Genomic DNA, 15,152 nt, shown 5'->3' on the forward strand with positions numbered 1-15,152 from the left:
CTGTTTGCTGCTCATCCGTATCTAAGGTTAGGAAATGAAGCCTTTTAAACTTGAATCAAGTAAGAAAGGTATTGGATTCAATTTAACTTTCTATTAAAGTGGTAAAGGGATAAAGCCTGTTTCACAGGCTGCCCTAATACCGTTGTCATCCATGGATGGATCACAACCTTCAGACTACCAGATATCATTAAGAGGCCACATTTATAACTCAATCTCGATGATACTGTGCGAGAAGGTATATCTGATCAATATCTAGGTCAAGTTCAAATCTGGGTCATGTTTTTCCAAAAACTAGGTCAACAGGTCAACAGGTCAAATCTTAGAAAATCCTTGTAATCACTGTGGAGGCCACATTTATGACTTAATCTTGATGAAACTTGGTCAAAATGTTTGTCTGGAACATATCTAGTCTGACTTTAAATCTTGGTCATATGCATGTAAAAACTAGGTCACTAGGTCAAATCTTTGAAAAACTGTGTCACCACTCTAGACACCACATTTATGACTTAATCTTGATGCCACTTGGTGAGAATGTTTATCTTAATAGCTGGGCCAAGTTTGAATCTGGGTCACATGTGTTCAAAGGCTAGGTAATCAGGTCAAGTATTGACAATTGGTTTTCTTCAAGCTCTAGCAGTGAGGCACATCATGGCCCTCTTGTTTAAGTACAATTATTAATATCATCAGTTTTTTTATGCTCCCCCAAAATTTTTAGTCGCCGCTTCGTCTGTCCGTGCGTGTGTCCTTCCATCCGTGCACAATTTTTGTCTGTGCTATTTCTCAGCAATTAATGACTGGAATGCAATTAAACTTTATGGGAAGCTTCACTACCAAGAGGAGATGTGCATATTATCAGCCGGTTCTGGTCGGATGATTTTCACAGAGTTATGGCCCTTTGGAATTTTCCATTAACTGTACATATAGTGCAATTCTTGTCCGGGCTATTTCTCAGCAACTAATGACTGGAATTCAATGAAACTTTATGGGAAGCTTCACTACCAAGAGGAGATGTGCATATTATCAGCCGGTTCCCATCGGATGATTTTTCACAGAGTTATGGCCCTTTGAAATTTTCCATTGTACATATAGTGCAATTCTTGTCCGTGTTATTTCTCAGCAACTTATTATGGGAATTCAATGAAACTTTATGGGAAGCTTCACTACCAACAGGAGATGAACATTTTATCAGCCGGTTCTGGTCAGATTATTTTCACAGAGTAATGGCCCTTTGAAATTTTCTATAAACTTTACATATAGTGCAATTCTTGTCCGGGCTATTTCTCCCCAACTACCAACTGGAATACAATGAAGCTTTATGGGAAGCTTAACTTCCTTGAGGAGATGCGCATGTTATTAGTGGGTTCTGGTTAGATGATTTATTTAGAGAGTTATGGCCCTTTGTAATTTTTAAGTTGCTAAACCATCCATCGTATTATTTTGTCCAAAGTTATGCCCCTCAAGACGCTCCCTTTTATCTGAATATATAGTGCAATATTGTTACAATTTTTTTTTTCTAGTAATTGGAACTGTTCTGGAACTGTTGTAGAACATCAAGAATGTTCAATATTCGCTTTGAAGAACATATGTTCTAGAATTGATCCAGAACAGTTTTCTAGAATAATTCCAGAACATTTGTGGAACATGGCTTTGTTCTGAAACTTTTCCAATAATAGTCAAGAACATTTTAAGAACATTTCAAGGACAAAATAAGTTGAAAAATTTCAAAAAATGTTCTAAAATGTAGTTCTAGAACACGTTTAGAACTCTTTAAGAACCAGTAAGTTCTACAAAAGTTCTTATGGGAAATAAGAACACATATAGAACAGGTCTAGAACCTGAAGGTCTACAATAGTTCTACAATTGTTCTACATATTACCTCCCTCTAGTTAGGGGAATTTCCTCCCTTTAAAATGTTCTTTCATATATTAATTATACTTATTGTTTATACATGATATTGATGTCAACAATATTATGCTTTTTTTCTAATTCTGTAACTATTTGGAGTATATTGTTGTAGCTAAATAAAGTTTATCTATTTTCTTATATAAACTTTATTTAATAATGTTAAGGTAATCAAGTTAATCCTGATGCATAGTACACTTGGAACTATGTTTAGAACAGTTTCGAAGGTTTGCTTCAGATAAGTCTGGAACAAACATTCTAGAACAGTTCTGAAAATGTCCATGAACAGTTCTAGGACACCGACTAGAACTGTTCTGTAAACATACTGAAAATGTTCAAGAATTATTAAGGAACAGTTGTTGAACGTTAAATGAGAATAATTTCTATAACAATTATTCTAAAACAGTTCTGGAAATGTATACAAGAACAATTCTGGAATAGTTCTAGAACAATGGTTCAATAACTGTTCTAGAACAAACCTTCAGAACTGTTTTAGAACTATTTGTTCTACAAATTATTCTCATTTAACATTCAACAACTGTTCTAAACCATTCTTGACCATTTTAAGGATGATTCCAGAACACTTCTAGTCATTTGTTCCAGTACAAATCTAGAAATTTTATAGAACAGTTCTAAAACATTTTGCAGGGGCAGATATAATTAATTGTGGGTCATCTATTGCCAAACCCTGGATCACAGGATTGAAAGTTTTCTTTATGATTTTATTGAGGCAACAGATATTTTTAAATTGACAAATTCTTTACTGTATTAATTATGTGATATTTTCAGTATCCCAAGTACATCATGAACTGACCTTGAATGTTCTACCAAGGTCAGACACAGATGTTCATCTTCAACACAACCTCTTTGTGACACCAGGTCACGTGGTGACTTTCACCTTGTACTGTGGATCACAGGTCAGTAATAGCACGAGACTCTTTAAACGGTCATTAAGTTGTAGGGCTAGCAATAAAAATAAAATATTGCAGCTATTTTTCTAACTTTTAAATTGTTTCTGTCTGTGTAACAACTAATGTTTGCAAAAATTACAAACAAAATCGTAGCAACTTTATTTAAGTTAAATGCTTCATGCTTCAGTTTTACACACCCAGTTATGGCTCTGGACAGTATCTCCACAGTTTTATAATAAAAAAGAACAAAAAGGGTAATATTCAGAGGCTGTTGCCACAGTTACTGGAGCTGTCGTGACACTGTGGAGGGGTTGTCTGTCAAACCAGAAATAAGTATTCCATAAGCATTGGCATTGTTGTGTGAGGCACTCTCAACAATTTTTGCACATACAATTTAGGAGAGCCCGTCCTGTATGTTAATTCAGGACATATTGGAAGTAGATTTCGTTGTTTCAGATAAAATTTGGGACAGTGAAAGAACAGTGTTGGCATGGTAATCCATACAGATGATAGAGAAACCAAGAGTTTTGGGACTATATTGGAACATATTAAGGAGAAATCAGACACTGTTCAGATGATGTAGGAAAATATTGTATACATTTCTAGCCCCAAATGTCAGGGAATTGTACCTTATTTTGGTATGTTTGATTCGGGACACTGCTAGATTGAGAATTAGGAGCTAAAATTGGAAATGTTTGACTGAGGCAATTGATTAGCTATTGATAGCAGAATAATAGCTTAGAACTAATTTTAACATGAATGGCAATATGTCTATATGATTTGGAATCTGAATGCATTAGTGTATATAAAGTGTTGTAGTTTTGGATGTGTTTTAACCTTTTGTACTCTTGATGCATAAAATATGTATAAGCAGTCTGCACAGTCTAATAAGGGACAGAACTTTCTGTCTACACTTGATTTTCCTTGGAACAAGACTTTCTCTACTAGAAAAATTCAGTCAAAGCAGAAAGTTTTGTCCCTAAGTAGCCTCCTTTTCCCAGCGCAATTGGCTCTTGTTAAAACAATATCTTATTCCAATATACTAGACTTGGAGAAAAAGGAGAGGGGATCTTCTTAAATGATGTCAAGTCTCTGACATTGATTTTTTTTAGTTAAAAGCCTTATCACAGATCTTGTGTTATTTGAATCTTAATAAGGTTCACATAATCATGATTTATTTGTCACTTTGTCATTCTTATGCATGTTTTTTTTTATTTTACAAACAACGTAACTCAATCATTGCTTATTGATCAAGAAAAAATGAATACTTAATTCAGTTTGTTTATTATGATTAAATACTTTATTGCTGTGAACAGAAATAACAGCAAAAGATTGGATTACATTTGCATTGAGGGAAACATTTTATTCACTGAAATAAGATTATTATTCTTAAGGGTCTGCAATATTCAAGATGTAATTCAGAAGTACAAGCTTGGAAACCTAACCCTGATCTCTGTCAGGCAATGTGTACAGGGGAAACCTAACCCCTGATCTCTGTCAGGCAAGGTGTACAGGGGAAACCTAACCCCTGATCTCTGTCAGTCAAGGTTTACAGGGGAAACCTAACCCCTGATCTCTGTCAGGCAAGGTGTACAGGGGAAAGCTAACCCCTGATCTCTGTCAGGCAAGGTGTACAGGGGAAACCTAACCCCTGATCTCTGTCAGGCAAGATGTACAGGGGAAACCTAAACCCTGATCTCTGTCAGGCAAGGTGTACAGGGGAAACCTAACCCCTGATCTCTGTCAGGCAAGGTGTACAGGGCTTTTTTCAATCTGAGAAAATGGCAGTTTTTCACATGTTTGAGAAGTTTGCAACTCAAATTTTCACACTTTCAAGATGTTTGTGACTCAAATTTTCACATTTCTAAAATGATTGTGACTAAATTGTTCACAAGGCTTCTAAACAAAGATGGGGAAAAAAACTCAGGCGTAATTATAATGGGACTGAAAATGATTCATTGAGGGCCATTAATGCTGATCCAGATTTGGAGAAAATTCAGAAAGTTTTACATCTGGGTAGGAAGGCTGTTGCCAAGAGCCACATATTCAATTTAGTGGGAAATAATAATGTATTGTCTGCTGTGATATTTATAAGTACCTCTTTACATACAATAAACCTCACATTGGAGCAAGTTCAAGGTCTGTAAAAGAAATCAATGTTTAAAGTGAGTGCAAAATGTTCATACTTCTGACATGGCCCACTTAAATGCTCAAGGTGTGCTAGTAAGAACACATGCAAATACAAGTTGCAATGGCAATAAAATCCAGTCTTTCTCGCTAGACATGATTATAAGAACATTTCGCCACATAGATGCAAAAAGGTACCATGTGACCTTAAAATTAGAAGGCATATGGTACCTTTTTGGGGCAATTTAAAGCATAATTGTTCCCTACCGGTTTCACCGGAGGGGACTTATGGTTTGCGCTCCGTCTGTCAGTCAGTCTGTCAGTCAGTCTGTCAGTCAGTCACACTTTTCTGGATCCTGCGATAACTTTAAAAGTTCTTAATATTTTTTCATGAATCTTGAAACATGGATAGATGGCAATGTGGACATTATGCACGTCATTTCATTTTGTTCCTACGTCAAAAGTTCTGGTTGCTATGGCAACAAATAGACTAGAAATACTGCTGAAAATGGTGGTTTTCTGGATCCTGCGATAACTTTTAAAGTTCTTCCTATTTTTTCATGAAACTTGAAATATGGATAGATGGCAATATGGACATTATGCACGTCATTTCATTTTGTTCCTACGTAAAAAATTCTGGTTGCTATCGCAACAACAACAATTCTGACAATGTTAGAATTTGTGACAATGTTGGAGCCGGTAGGGGACTATATTGCTTGGCAATAGTCTTGTTCTTCTAATTTTAAGGTCACATGGTACCTTTTTGCACCTATGTGGCGAAATGTTCTTATCATCATCAAGATCTCATTTTGATATTTCTTCTGTGTTACAACTGTGCAGCAGATATTTTTGGCTATAGAAACATGTTATTTGTTGCTATGGAAATTAGTTATTTGTTGCTATAGAAACTTGTTATTTGTTGCTATGGAAACTGTGATGCATGTGTTGTAAGGTAAATCATGCTGTGCACTCTTATTAGTTTTACTTCAATCCCCCATTAATGATTTAACACCTGGTTTACAATTAACAATAATTATTCTAGCATGAATGCATGACTTGCATATTTTAGGTGTTGGACACAACGGTCCTATACAACCATTTTTGGATCGATGATACGACCAGCATGAATTTCTTTGCATGCCAATTCAACGACTGTGAACCTAAATGGTAAGTCTATATTTTCAAAAGCTTGTCAAAGAATTAAATTCTTGTTGAATGAAAACTTTTTGATTTTAGATTTATAAGATTTTTTATAACAGACAAAAGAGCTTGTAAAGCAAAAAAATATGGTTTCAATAACAAGCCCATTAACATGCACATTTAGTACACTTTTTCACGATGGGTATTGTTCTGGAATTTCATAATTAATGCGTTTGTGCCATTTTCAAATTCAATAATAAACACTTACAATTTGGTTGAAAAATAATTCAGTTAAAAAGCGTGCTAGAACAGGTTTTCTGTTTAGCATTACTCTGGCATTGAGCTTAGTATATTTGTTAGCTCGGCTGTTTTTCGGAGAAAACCCGAGGTATTGTCATAGCCAGCTCGTCCGCCATCCGCGTCGTGCTTAAACCTTAACATTGGCTCTAAAATCAAAGTGCTTCCACCTACAACTTTGAAACTTCATATGTAGCTGCACCTTGATGAGTTCTACACACCACACCCATTTTTGGAACACTAGGTCAAAGGTCAAGGTCACTGTGACCTCTTATATAAAAAAAGAAATAAAAATCTTCTGACAAGCTTTCTTTTATTCAAAACTGCACCCACAGCCGAGAGTTGGCACCCGCAAATGCGGTGCTGATGTTCATTTTCTTTTCATGAAGATAAAGGTAAATGCATGTAGCTGGATAAAGATTACTATTATCACAAATATCTATTACAAACAACTTGCTGCTTTCATCCTGTAAGAAATGTTGAAGATGGAGAATGCTATTATTTGAGATACATTTGGGCAGCATTATTGTTTGCCTTGTGAATACTCTAGAAGCAACATTTTTTGCCCAATCTTCATGAAACTTGGTAAGGCCATTTTCCAACTGATATCTTTGAGGAATATGAAATAGGGTTACTTTGTATGAAAAATTATATCATTTGATCAAATTAAAGAAATAGCTAGTGAACCCCTTAACTGCCACATGTATTGCCCAATGACATGTATACCGCTTAAAATTGTTCCAGCCAGTTAAAAAACATGGTTTACAGGTGGCAGGGTATTTTTCTCTATATGGCTTTATGAACCCTGGGAGTCAAATCTTTTGCCGGCTTATCATGAAACCTGTTCAGAAAATTGTTCTTTTATCATGAAACTTGTTCAGAAAAGTGTTCTTTTATCATGAAACTTGTTCAGAAAATTGTTCTTTTATCATGAAACTTGTTCAGAAAATTGTTATTTTATCATGAAACTTGTTCAGAACAATTTTCTTATTATAATTTAGATGAGTTCAAAACTGGTTCCGGTTGGTTGAAAAACAGGGCTTACAAGGAGTAGGGCAGTTTTTCTTATATGGCAAAAGTAAACCCTTGTGAACATAACATTCAAGAGGACACATTAATTACTCAATAGTAATGAAACTTGGTAAGAAAATTTGTCCAAATTATGTACCGGTCAGGCTTGAAACTGGGTCACAGACGGTTAAGGTAATTAGGTCAAAAAATAAAAAGAAAAGCTTGTGATCACTGCATGATGAACTCATTTATTACCAAATTGTCATTAAACTTGGTCATAACATTTTACACAATTACATCATGGTTAAGTTCAAACTAGGTCATGTAGAGTCAAAGACTAGGTCACTAGGTCAATTAAAAAAAAACTTGTGAACATTTGAGAAGCATATTCTTCATGAAACCTCTAATTAAGCTTTTGTTTTTGATTTGTTCACATATAATTCAGAAAAGTCTGCCATGACATCAATGCTGCACTTTAAAGCCAACACAATTAATTGATTGCCTTCAGTATTTAGTCTGATAATCAAGACATTATGTAAATAATGTTATGGCTGTTAGATAAAAGTGAGGAGAAAGAATTAAGTTCTTGACATTCATTAGGTGATGAAATTACACAAATGGGTGTCAATTACGGTATGACGAATTAACCATCAGATTGATGCGGCATGTGCATCAACAGTTATTTTCCCTGACATTTGTAGTGTAATTAGTTTCGTAGACTGTAAAAGCAAAAGTAATTAAAATAAACAGCTTATAGAATATTTTTCTGTACAAGTAAATTCATGCTTTCACTTTATGTGTATGCAGATAATACATGGCAAGGGTTCAACATGAAATACTTAAAATGTACAACCTTTTTTATGTCCCCCACTATAGTAGTGGGGGACATATTGTTTTTGCCCTGACTGTTGGTCTGTTGGTTGGTTGGTCTGTTGGTTGGTTGGTTGGTTTCCGCCAACTTTAACATTTGCAATAACTTTTGCAATATTGAAGATAGCAACTTGATATATGGCATGCATATGTATCTTATGGAGCTGCACATTTTTAGTGGTGAAAGGTCAAGGTCATCCTTCAAGGTCAAAGGTCAAATATATGGGTCAAAATCGCTCATTTAATGTACACTTTTGCAGTATTTCAATATTCAAGATAGCAACTTGATATTTGGCATGTATGTTTATCTCATGGAGCTGCACATTTTGAGTGGTGAAAGGTCAAGGTCAAAGTCATCCTTCAAGGTCAGATGTCAAATATATGTGGCCAAAATCACTCATTTTATGAGTACTTTTGCAATATTGAAGATAGCAACTTGATATTTGGCATGCATGTGTATTCCATGGAGCTGCACATTTTGAGTGGTGAAAGGTCAAGGTCAAGGTCATCCTTCATGGTCAGAGGTCAAATATATGTGGCCCAAATCGCTAATTTTATGAATACTTTTGCAATATTGAAGATAGCAACTTGATATTTGGCATAGCAACTTGATATTTGGCATGCATGTGTATCTCATGGAGCTGCACATTTTTAGTGGTGAAAGGTCAAGGTCAAGGTCATCCTTCAAGGTCAAATATATGGGTCAAAATTGCTCATGTAATGTCACTTCTGCAATATTGAAGCTAGCAATTTTATATTTGAAATGCATGTGTATTTCATGGAGCAGCACGTTTTGAGTGGTGAAGGGTCAAGGTCATCCTACAAGGTCAAGCGTCATATAGTGGGACATTGTGTTTCACAAACACATCTTGTTTAAAAAAGGAATACAACTTACAATTGTGTTACCGCTTTGTTTAAAAAAGTCTGAAAATTATATATTTTGCTCAGAATATTTCTGAGGCATATTGTTTGGCGTTGAAGAGAGGTGTTCATCTAATAACCTTCAGAAGCAGGATTTAATTAAGTGGGAAAAAAATGCAACTCTGCTGCTAACGAAAGTTCTGCAAGCTTTTGCATATGTCTTGGAAAAAATAGGATGCTATAAATTAGTGATAAATGCTTAGGAATGGTAAGTATGGAGGAAATGTTAACGCTTACAGTCTTTGGCTTGTTAGATCATGGGGAGTGTCAAAAACACCTGTTTCAGCTGAAAATTGGTCTCAAGCAGCTTGCATTATGAAAATTATGAGGAGCTTACAGTTGTGCATTTCTTGTGAAGAGTTTTTGCATTGCCAAAGCATGCAGTACTCAATTTGTCTTTTAAATGACTTTTGACAATTATTTTTGGCAAAATGCATTTGGAGCTCAATTTGTTTTTTTTTAAATGAATTTTAAACATTAATTTTGGCAAATAGTGTAATGCATTTGGGGTCAACAGGGGCCATAACATGTTGGAGTCCCATCTGGTATATTGCCATAGTGGGTTCGATATATGTTTTCCATAAAAGCAACTGTTTGGAAGACCCCACAAATCTGCTGGTACGAATTAAGCCCACCCATTTATGATTCTTTCAAAATCACACCAGATATCAACTGTTATTATTTGAGCAGCGTTTTGAGAAAACTGGGCTTATATAATGCATGTGCATAAAGTGTCATCCCAGATTAGCCTGTGCAATCCGCACAAGCTAATCAGGGACGACACTTTCCGCCTAAACTTGATTTTCGTAAAGGAGGGACTTCCGTAAAACTGAAAATACCATACAAGCGGAAAGTGTTGTCCCTGATTAGCCTGTGCAGACTGCACAGGCTAATCTTGGATAACACTTAACGCATATGCTTTAAGCCCAGTTTTCTCAGAACACGACTCATTTAAAGTATGCTATCATTGGTTGATATAATGGATCAGCGTTGTTTGTACCGAGGGATTAGTAGGTTTTTCGAAACTCGTCAGAATTCCCGGATCCATCTATTGGGTTTGCCTAGTGGGATATTAGTAACGTCTTATGCCCTCATTCTAATGAATTACTGATAATTAAGGAACTTGAAAATATGAATCCCAAAGTAGGATTCTGTATGGAGTTTGTAAAATGATCAATCAAATGTTTGTACTATTGGCCATTCCTATTGCCAGGATTTCCTCTTTTTCATCAAAATATCTTTAAATAACAAGAATAGACTGTAAACAGTGTTGATCAAGGATCAGACTGTGTCAAGAAGTGTAAGCCAAATATGTAAGGAAGCATTGTATAGGTAAATAAGATGTCATAATCATTCAAAGAATTATTGCATGTTTATGACACAGCTTAGGAAGTGCTTGCCTCATGAATGTTTGCAAGATTGTTTCATGTTTTGTAAGAGCCCCAACTAACTGGCACTTATACTGGGGGATTATGTCCTGACATATGTTTTATGGATGTTTACACTCTAGAGGTGTTCTGATGCTATGTGTAGAATGTTAAATGCCGCTAAGTATTACGTGATGTATGGGTGCCTTCCGCAACCTTGGAGTGTTTTTCCTTATCATTTCATGTGTATGTAATTGCCTTCAAAGCCAGGGAGGCATATCAGCTTTCTTTGCAGATATATTGATAGATCCTTTTGGCTTTCAAGTGACAATTTTAATTTATCTTTATCTCTCTCTATTTAATACTTAAATTTAATAACCCGTTTGTAGTCCCTTAGAAAATCAAATTAAATTAACCCTTTCCCACTCAGAAGCAAAGTAAAATAGCTATGTGCAAACAGCATAAAACCAGAACAGCCTGCGAGTAACTCACAGTCTGTTGAGGTTTTATGCTGTTTGCTGCTTGTCAGCATCTAAGGGTAGGGGATGAAGCCTTTAACATTTGAATCTAGTAAGATAAGTCTTAAATTAAATGTAACTTTCTAAGGGACTACAAATGCGTAAAAATCCAAGTGGTAAAGGGTAAAGGACCTTTCTTTATGTATTAAAACTATAGAGGCTTAATTTTCAACCCTAATATATTGATGAGCAGCAAACATCTAAAACCTGAACAGCCTGCTATACTGATGTGCAGCAAACATCTAACACCTGAACAGCCTGCTATACTGATGAGCAGCAAACATCTAACACCTGAAGAGCCTGCTAGTAACTGATCACTACACTTTGCTTCTGAGCCAGAAAGAGTTGAGACATTTTTTCTGCAGAGTTGCAATTTTGTAAGCACTGTGTTTGGCATGGTCAGATGTTTTCATTGAACAGATGCTGATAAGGAAAATTTAATTTTTTATCAGACTTTATATTCATGAAGTTGAAATTTGTGTTTAGCCTGTTGAGATGCTTGTGAAATTGATGCTTATGTGGCGTGATGCAGATGTGTTCAGGTTTATGTTTTTTTCTGTTAATCCTTTACCACTAAGATGCGTATTTTGACGTGTTTGTAGTCCCTTAGATTTCTAATTACCTACAATTAATTGTTAACTCATGAAAAATGTGAGTGATTTTCAATTTTTTCCAGGTGCAAACATCCAACTGGAATGAGCTCCATATTAGATACTCCGATGGGTCTGCAGATGTTCTTGGTGCAAGTGCAAAAGAGTAATGATTTGCATATTTTAATGCCCCCCGGATCGAATGATCGGGGATATATTGTTTTTGGACTGTCTGTCTGTCTGTCATTGTATGTATCTGTCTGTCATTGTATGTGTCCCAAAATATATCTTTTGCAATATTGATGAAGCAACTTGATATTTGGCATGCATGTGTATCTCATGGAGCTGCATATTTTGAGTGGTGAAAGGTTAAGGTCATCCTTCAAGGTCAAAGGTAATTTTTTTTTTATATTCAAAGCAGCACATTAGGGGACATTGTGTTTCTGACAAACACATCTCTTGTTAACTAATTTGTTTTGACATTGATAGAAGTTTAATTCAATCATTATATGTCAGAAACTGGTGGGCGAAAAATTTAATGTACGTTATTGAGTTCCTTTTCTGTTCTGTTTTCATGAAATAATCAAATATAACTTCTCGCAAAGGAAGTGTTTGTGTCAAAACATTAATTACTGTAATAAAGAAGTTTGTAGTCAATCTTAAGGCTGCATTTATCCTACTATGTGTTCATAAGCTTCAATTTTTCACAAATCTAATATACAAATGCAATTTAATCAAAAGTAACTACTTAGTTCATGACATTTAATGGCCCTGTCCCCAAAGTATAAGGTAGAGTTATGTCAATTATGTTGATCTCATGGATTCACTTAGGATTGTTTGACAAGGTTTTGTGATTAGTCTGTGCTGGCTTAGGTTGAAGTGAAAATTTATTAAGCTGTTTATTTCAATTTTGATTTTAGACAAGGCTATTCTTAGATTTCAAATCCTTAAATTTTCAGGTTACTGGGTCATTTTCTTTTTATTCGATGTGCCATTTGGACAAGTATAATTATTGCTAGATAAGACACTCACATAAATATAAGTTTACAAATTACTTGACACACTGACAGACAATGTTCATAAAATTATTAATTGCATGCATATCATGAACAATATCATAAGAAATTTATAAACAATATGTAAACTACTGTAAACGTATAGAAATTCGTCGGTATGAAATTTCGTGGTTTAATAAAAAACAACTAATTCGTTGACATGTAATTTCGTGGATTTCAAATTTTGGGTGAAAATTGACAGTCATAATAATTAAACTTTTCTTAAAACAACCAGAGTAATTACGAAGAATAATCTGCTAATGTGTGTTGACAGCAAGGCTTGTGATTAATGTGCACTGAAGCATGAAAGTGTTGCCGATATTTGTCGATAAGAGCGAATAAGCGGCGATCTTGTGGGTGCTCGCTCGCTTATTGCCATCAATGTTGTTTTGACAATATTTGCAATTCTCTGCTAAATCGGTCCCCTAGTAGTAACAATTGAGTAATAAGGTCCCCAAAATACAGGTGTGAACAGTTATGTCTCTTTTAACTTTAATTGGCACTAATCGACATATGTGATAAATCTGCAAACTGTTAATTTGACGACGTCACGTAAATGAGAACAATCGTTGATGTACAGTTTAAATTCCGTGCTTGATTTAAAAAGAATTATTACCCAAACACTTATCAAGAAAACAACATATTGTATTACCAAGCATATCTCAATCAAATATCTCAGATAACCGAAAACAATAAAGAATGTCGGCAATGACATTCGGAGAGGACCGATTTTGGATTAAAAATGTAAAAATAATCGTTGGTACTTGAATTTGTGGTTCAGCGGAACAACGAAATCCACGAAAATTCACACCACATGAAATTAAATGGTTTTACAGTATATAATCCTCAAACAAAATCATTTTAATAGATTGTTCTTTAATGCTTGTACAATCCTTTCAAACTTAGTTTAAATTAAACTAATTAGTTGTTTCTTTTTTCTAATGATATTTGAGCATATTTCAATTTATATTTTTCCCTGATGACGATTTGGAAAAGATGTTTCATGGTATATTTGTAATAGTTTCATACAGGGAATATTGAATACATGTAGTTCCTATTCCAACAGTCACTGTATCTTATATACATTGTATACAAAAAGGTAACATTGTTTCAAATGAAAATTGTTTACATAAATGTGTACATTATTATACATGGACATCATCCTACTCCAACAGTCACTGTGCTTTAAACACTGTAATGTCATTATTGTCATCCATTCCTACAATGATTGAGCCTGTGTGCTTGCTGTAGTAGACAGATGTAGGGCCAACCACACCATTATTCTCTGTGACCACCTCTGCCAGTCTCTGTCTTCCATCTCTGTCCACCTGTATGATTGTGCCTGTAGAGTATGCACACAGCAGAACTTGTCCTGAATCTGCCAGCTAGAAGTCTTGGTGAGTCCAGTGCAGAGTCATTCAGGGTGGACTTCACTTTGCCATCCTTGGATAGTGTGACAAGCTGTTTATTGTCCTTGTTGGTCACATATATCCTGTTTCCATCTGGACTCACTGCACAGGCGGTTACTGTGGTATAGAAGACAGTGATGATGATATGTTGTTATGTGGAAATGAAGGGTGTGATACAAAAAGTAGTGAGTCTAATGATCTTGTTATGCATTTAAGTACAGCTTTTTTTATGCTCGCCCAAAATTTATTTTGGGGGGAGCATATAGTTGCCGCTTCGTCTGTCCGTCTGTGCACAATTTTTGTCAGGGCTATTTCTCAGCAACTAATGACTGGAATTCAATGAAACTTTATGGGAAGCTTCACTACCAAGAGGAGATGTACATATTATCAGCGGGTTCAGGTCGGATGATTTTTTCACAGAGTTATGGCCCTTTGAAATTTTCCATTAACTGTACATATAGTGCAATTCTTGTCCGGGCTATTTCTCAGCAACTAATGACCGGAATTCAATGAAACTATATGGGAAGCTTCACTACCAAGAGGAGATGTGCATATTATCAGCGGGTTCTGGTCGGATGATTTTTCACAGAGTTATGGCCCTTTGAAATTTTCTTTAAAAAAATTATTGTCCTCCCAACTACTGTGCCCTCAAGACGTTTCCTTTTATCTGAATATATATAGTGCAATATTGTGACCCAAAAAAACTTTGGGGAGCATCAACCGTGTTCGACGTTTTTTTGTTCTTGTATTAATTGAAAAAGTGCATTACATAAAACACTTTATAAAATTTTAATTAATAATAATGACAACTATAAAGAACATTTTGTATTGCTGATGTGATATATTGTGGTCCTTTTAATTAGATACATTGTTTAAGTGTTTGACTTTGTGGAATAACTATCAAAGATATCATTGTCTAATTTAAATATATAATTGTAAATGTTTCATGAAAATATTTCCTTGATTTGCAAAATATCATATTTGGGAATAAGCATTAAAACAACATAATTAAATTTTGTTCAAGATGCGCATAT

The 15,152-nt window shown here is 35.1% G+C and overlaps 1 protein-coding gene across 1 annotated transcript in view; it reads left to right on the forward strand.

The window, feature by feature from the left end:
* The first annotated feature begins 10,310 nt into the window (after positions 1–10,310).
* LOC127854698 (uncharacterized) overlaps positions 10,311–15,152 on the forward strand; it is a 45,880-nt gene continuing 41,038 nt past the window's right edge. Inside the window, exons 1-2 of the mRNA XM_052389757.1 lie at positions 10,311–10,322; positions 11,741–11,820. Coding sequence (XP_052245717.1) covers positions 10,311–10,322; positions 11,741–11,820 — 92 coding nt within the window. The remainder of the gene's footprint in view (positions 10,323–11,740; positions 11,821–15,152) is intronic.

The sequence above is a fragment of the Dreissena polymorpha genome, chromosome 13 (assembly GCF_020536995.1).
Source record: "Dreissena polymorpha isolate Duluth1 chromosome 13, UMN_Dpol_1.0, whole genome shotgun sequence".
Lineage (NCBI taxonomy): Eukaryota > Metazoa > Mollusca > Bivalvia > Myida > Dreissenidae > Dreissena > Dreissena polymorpha.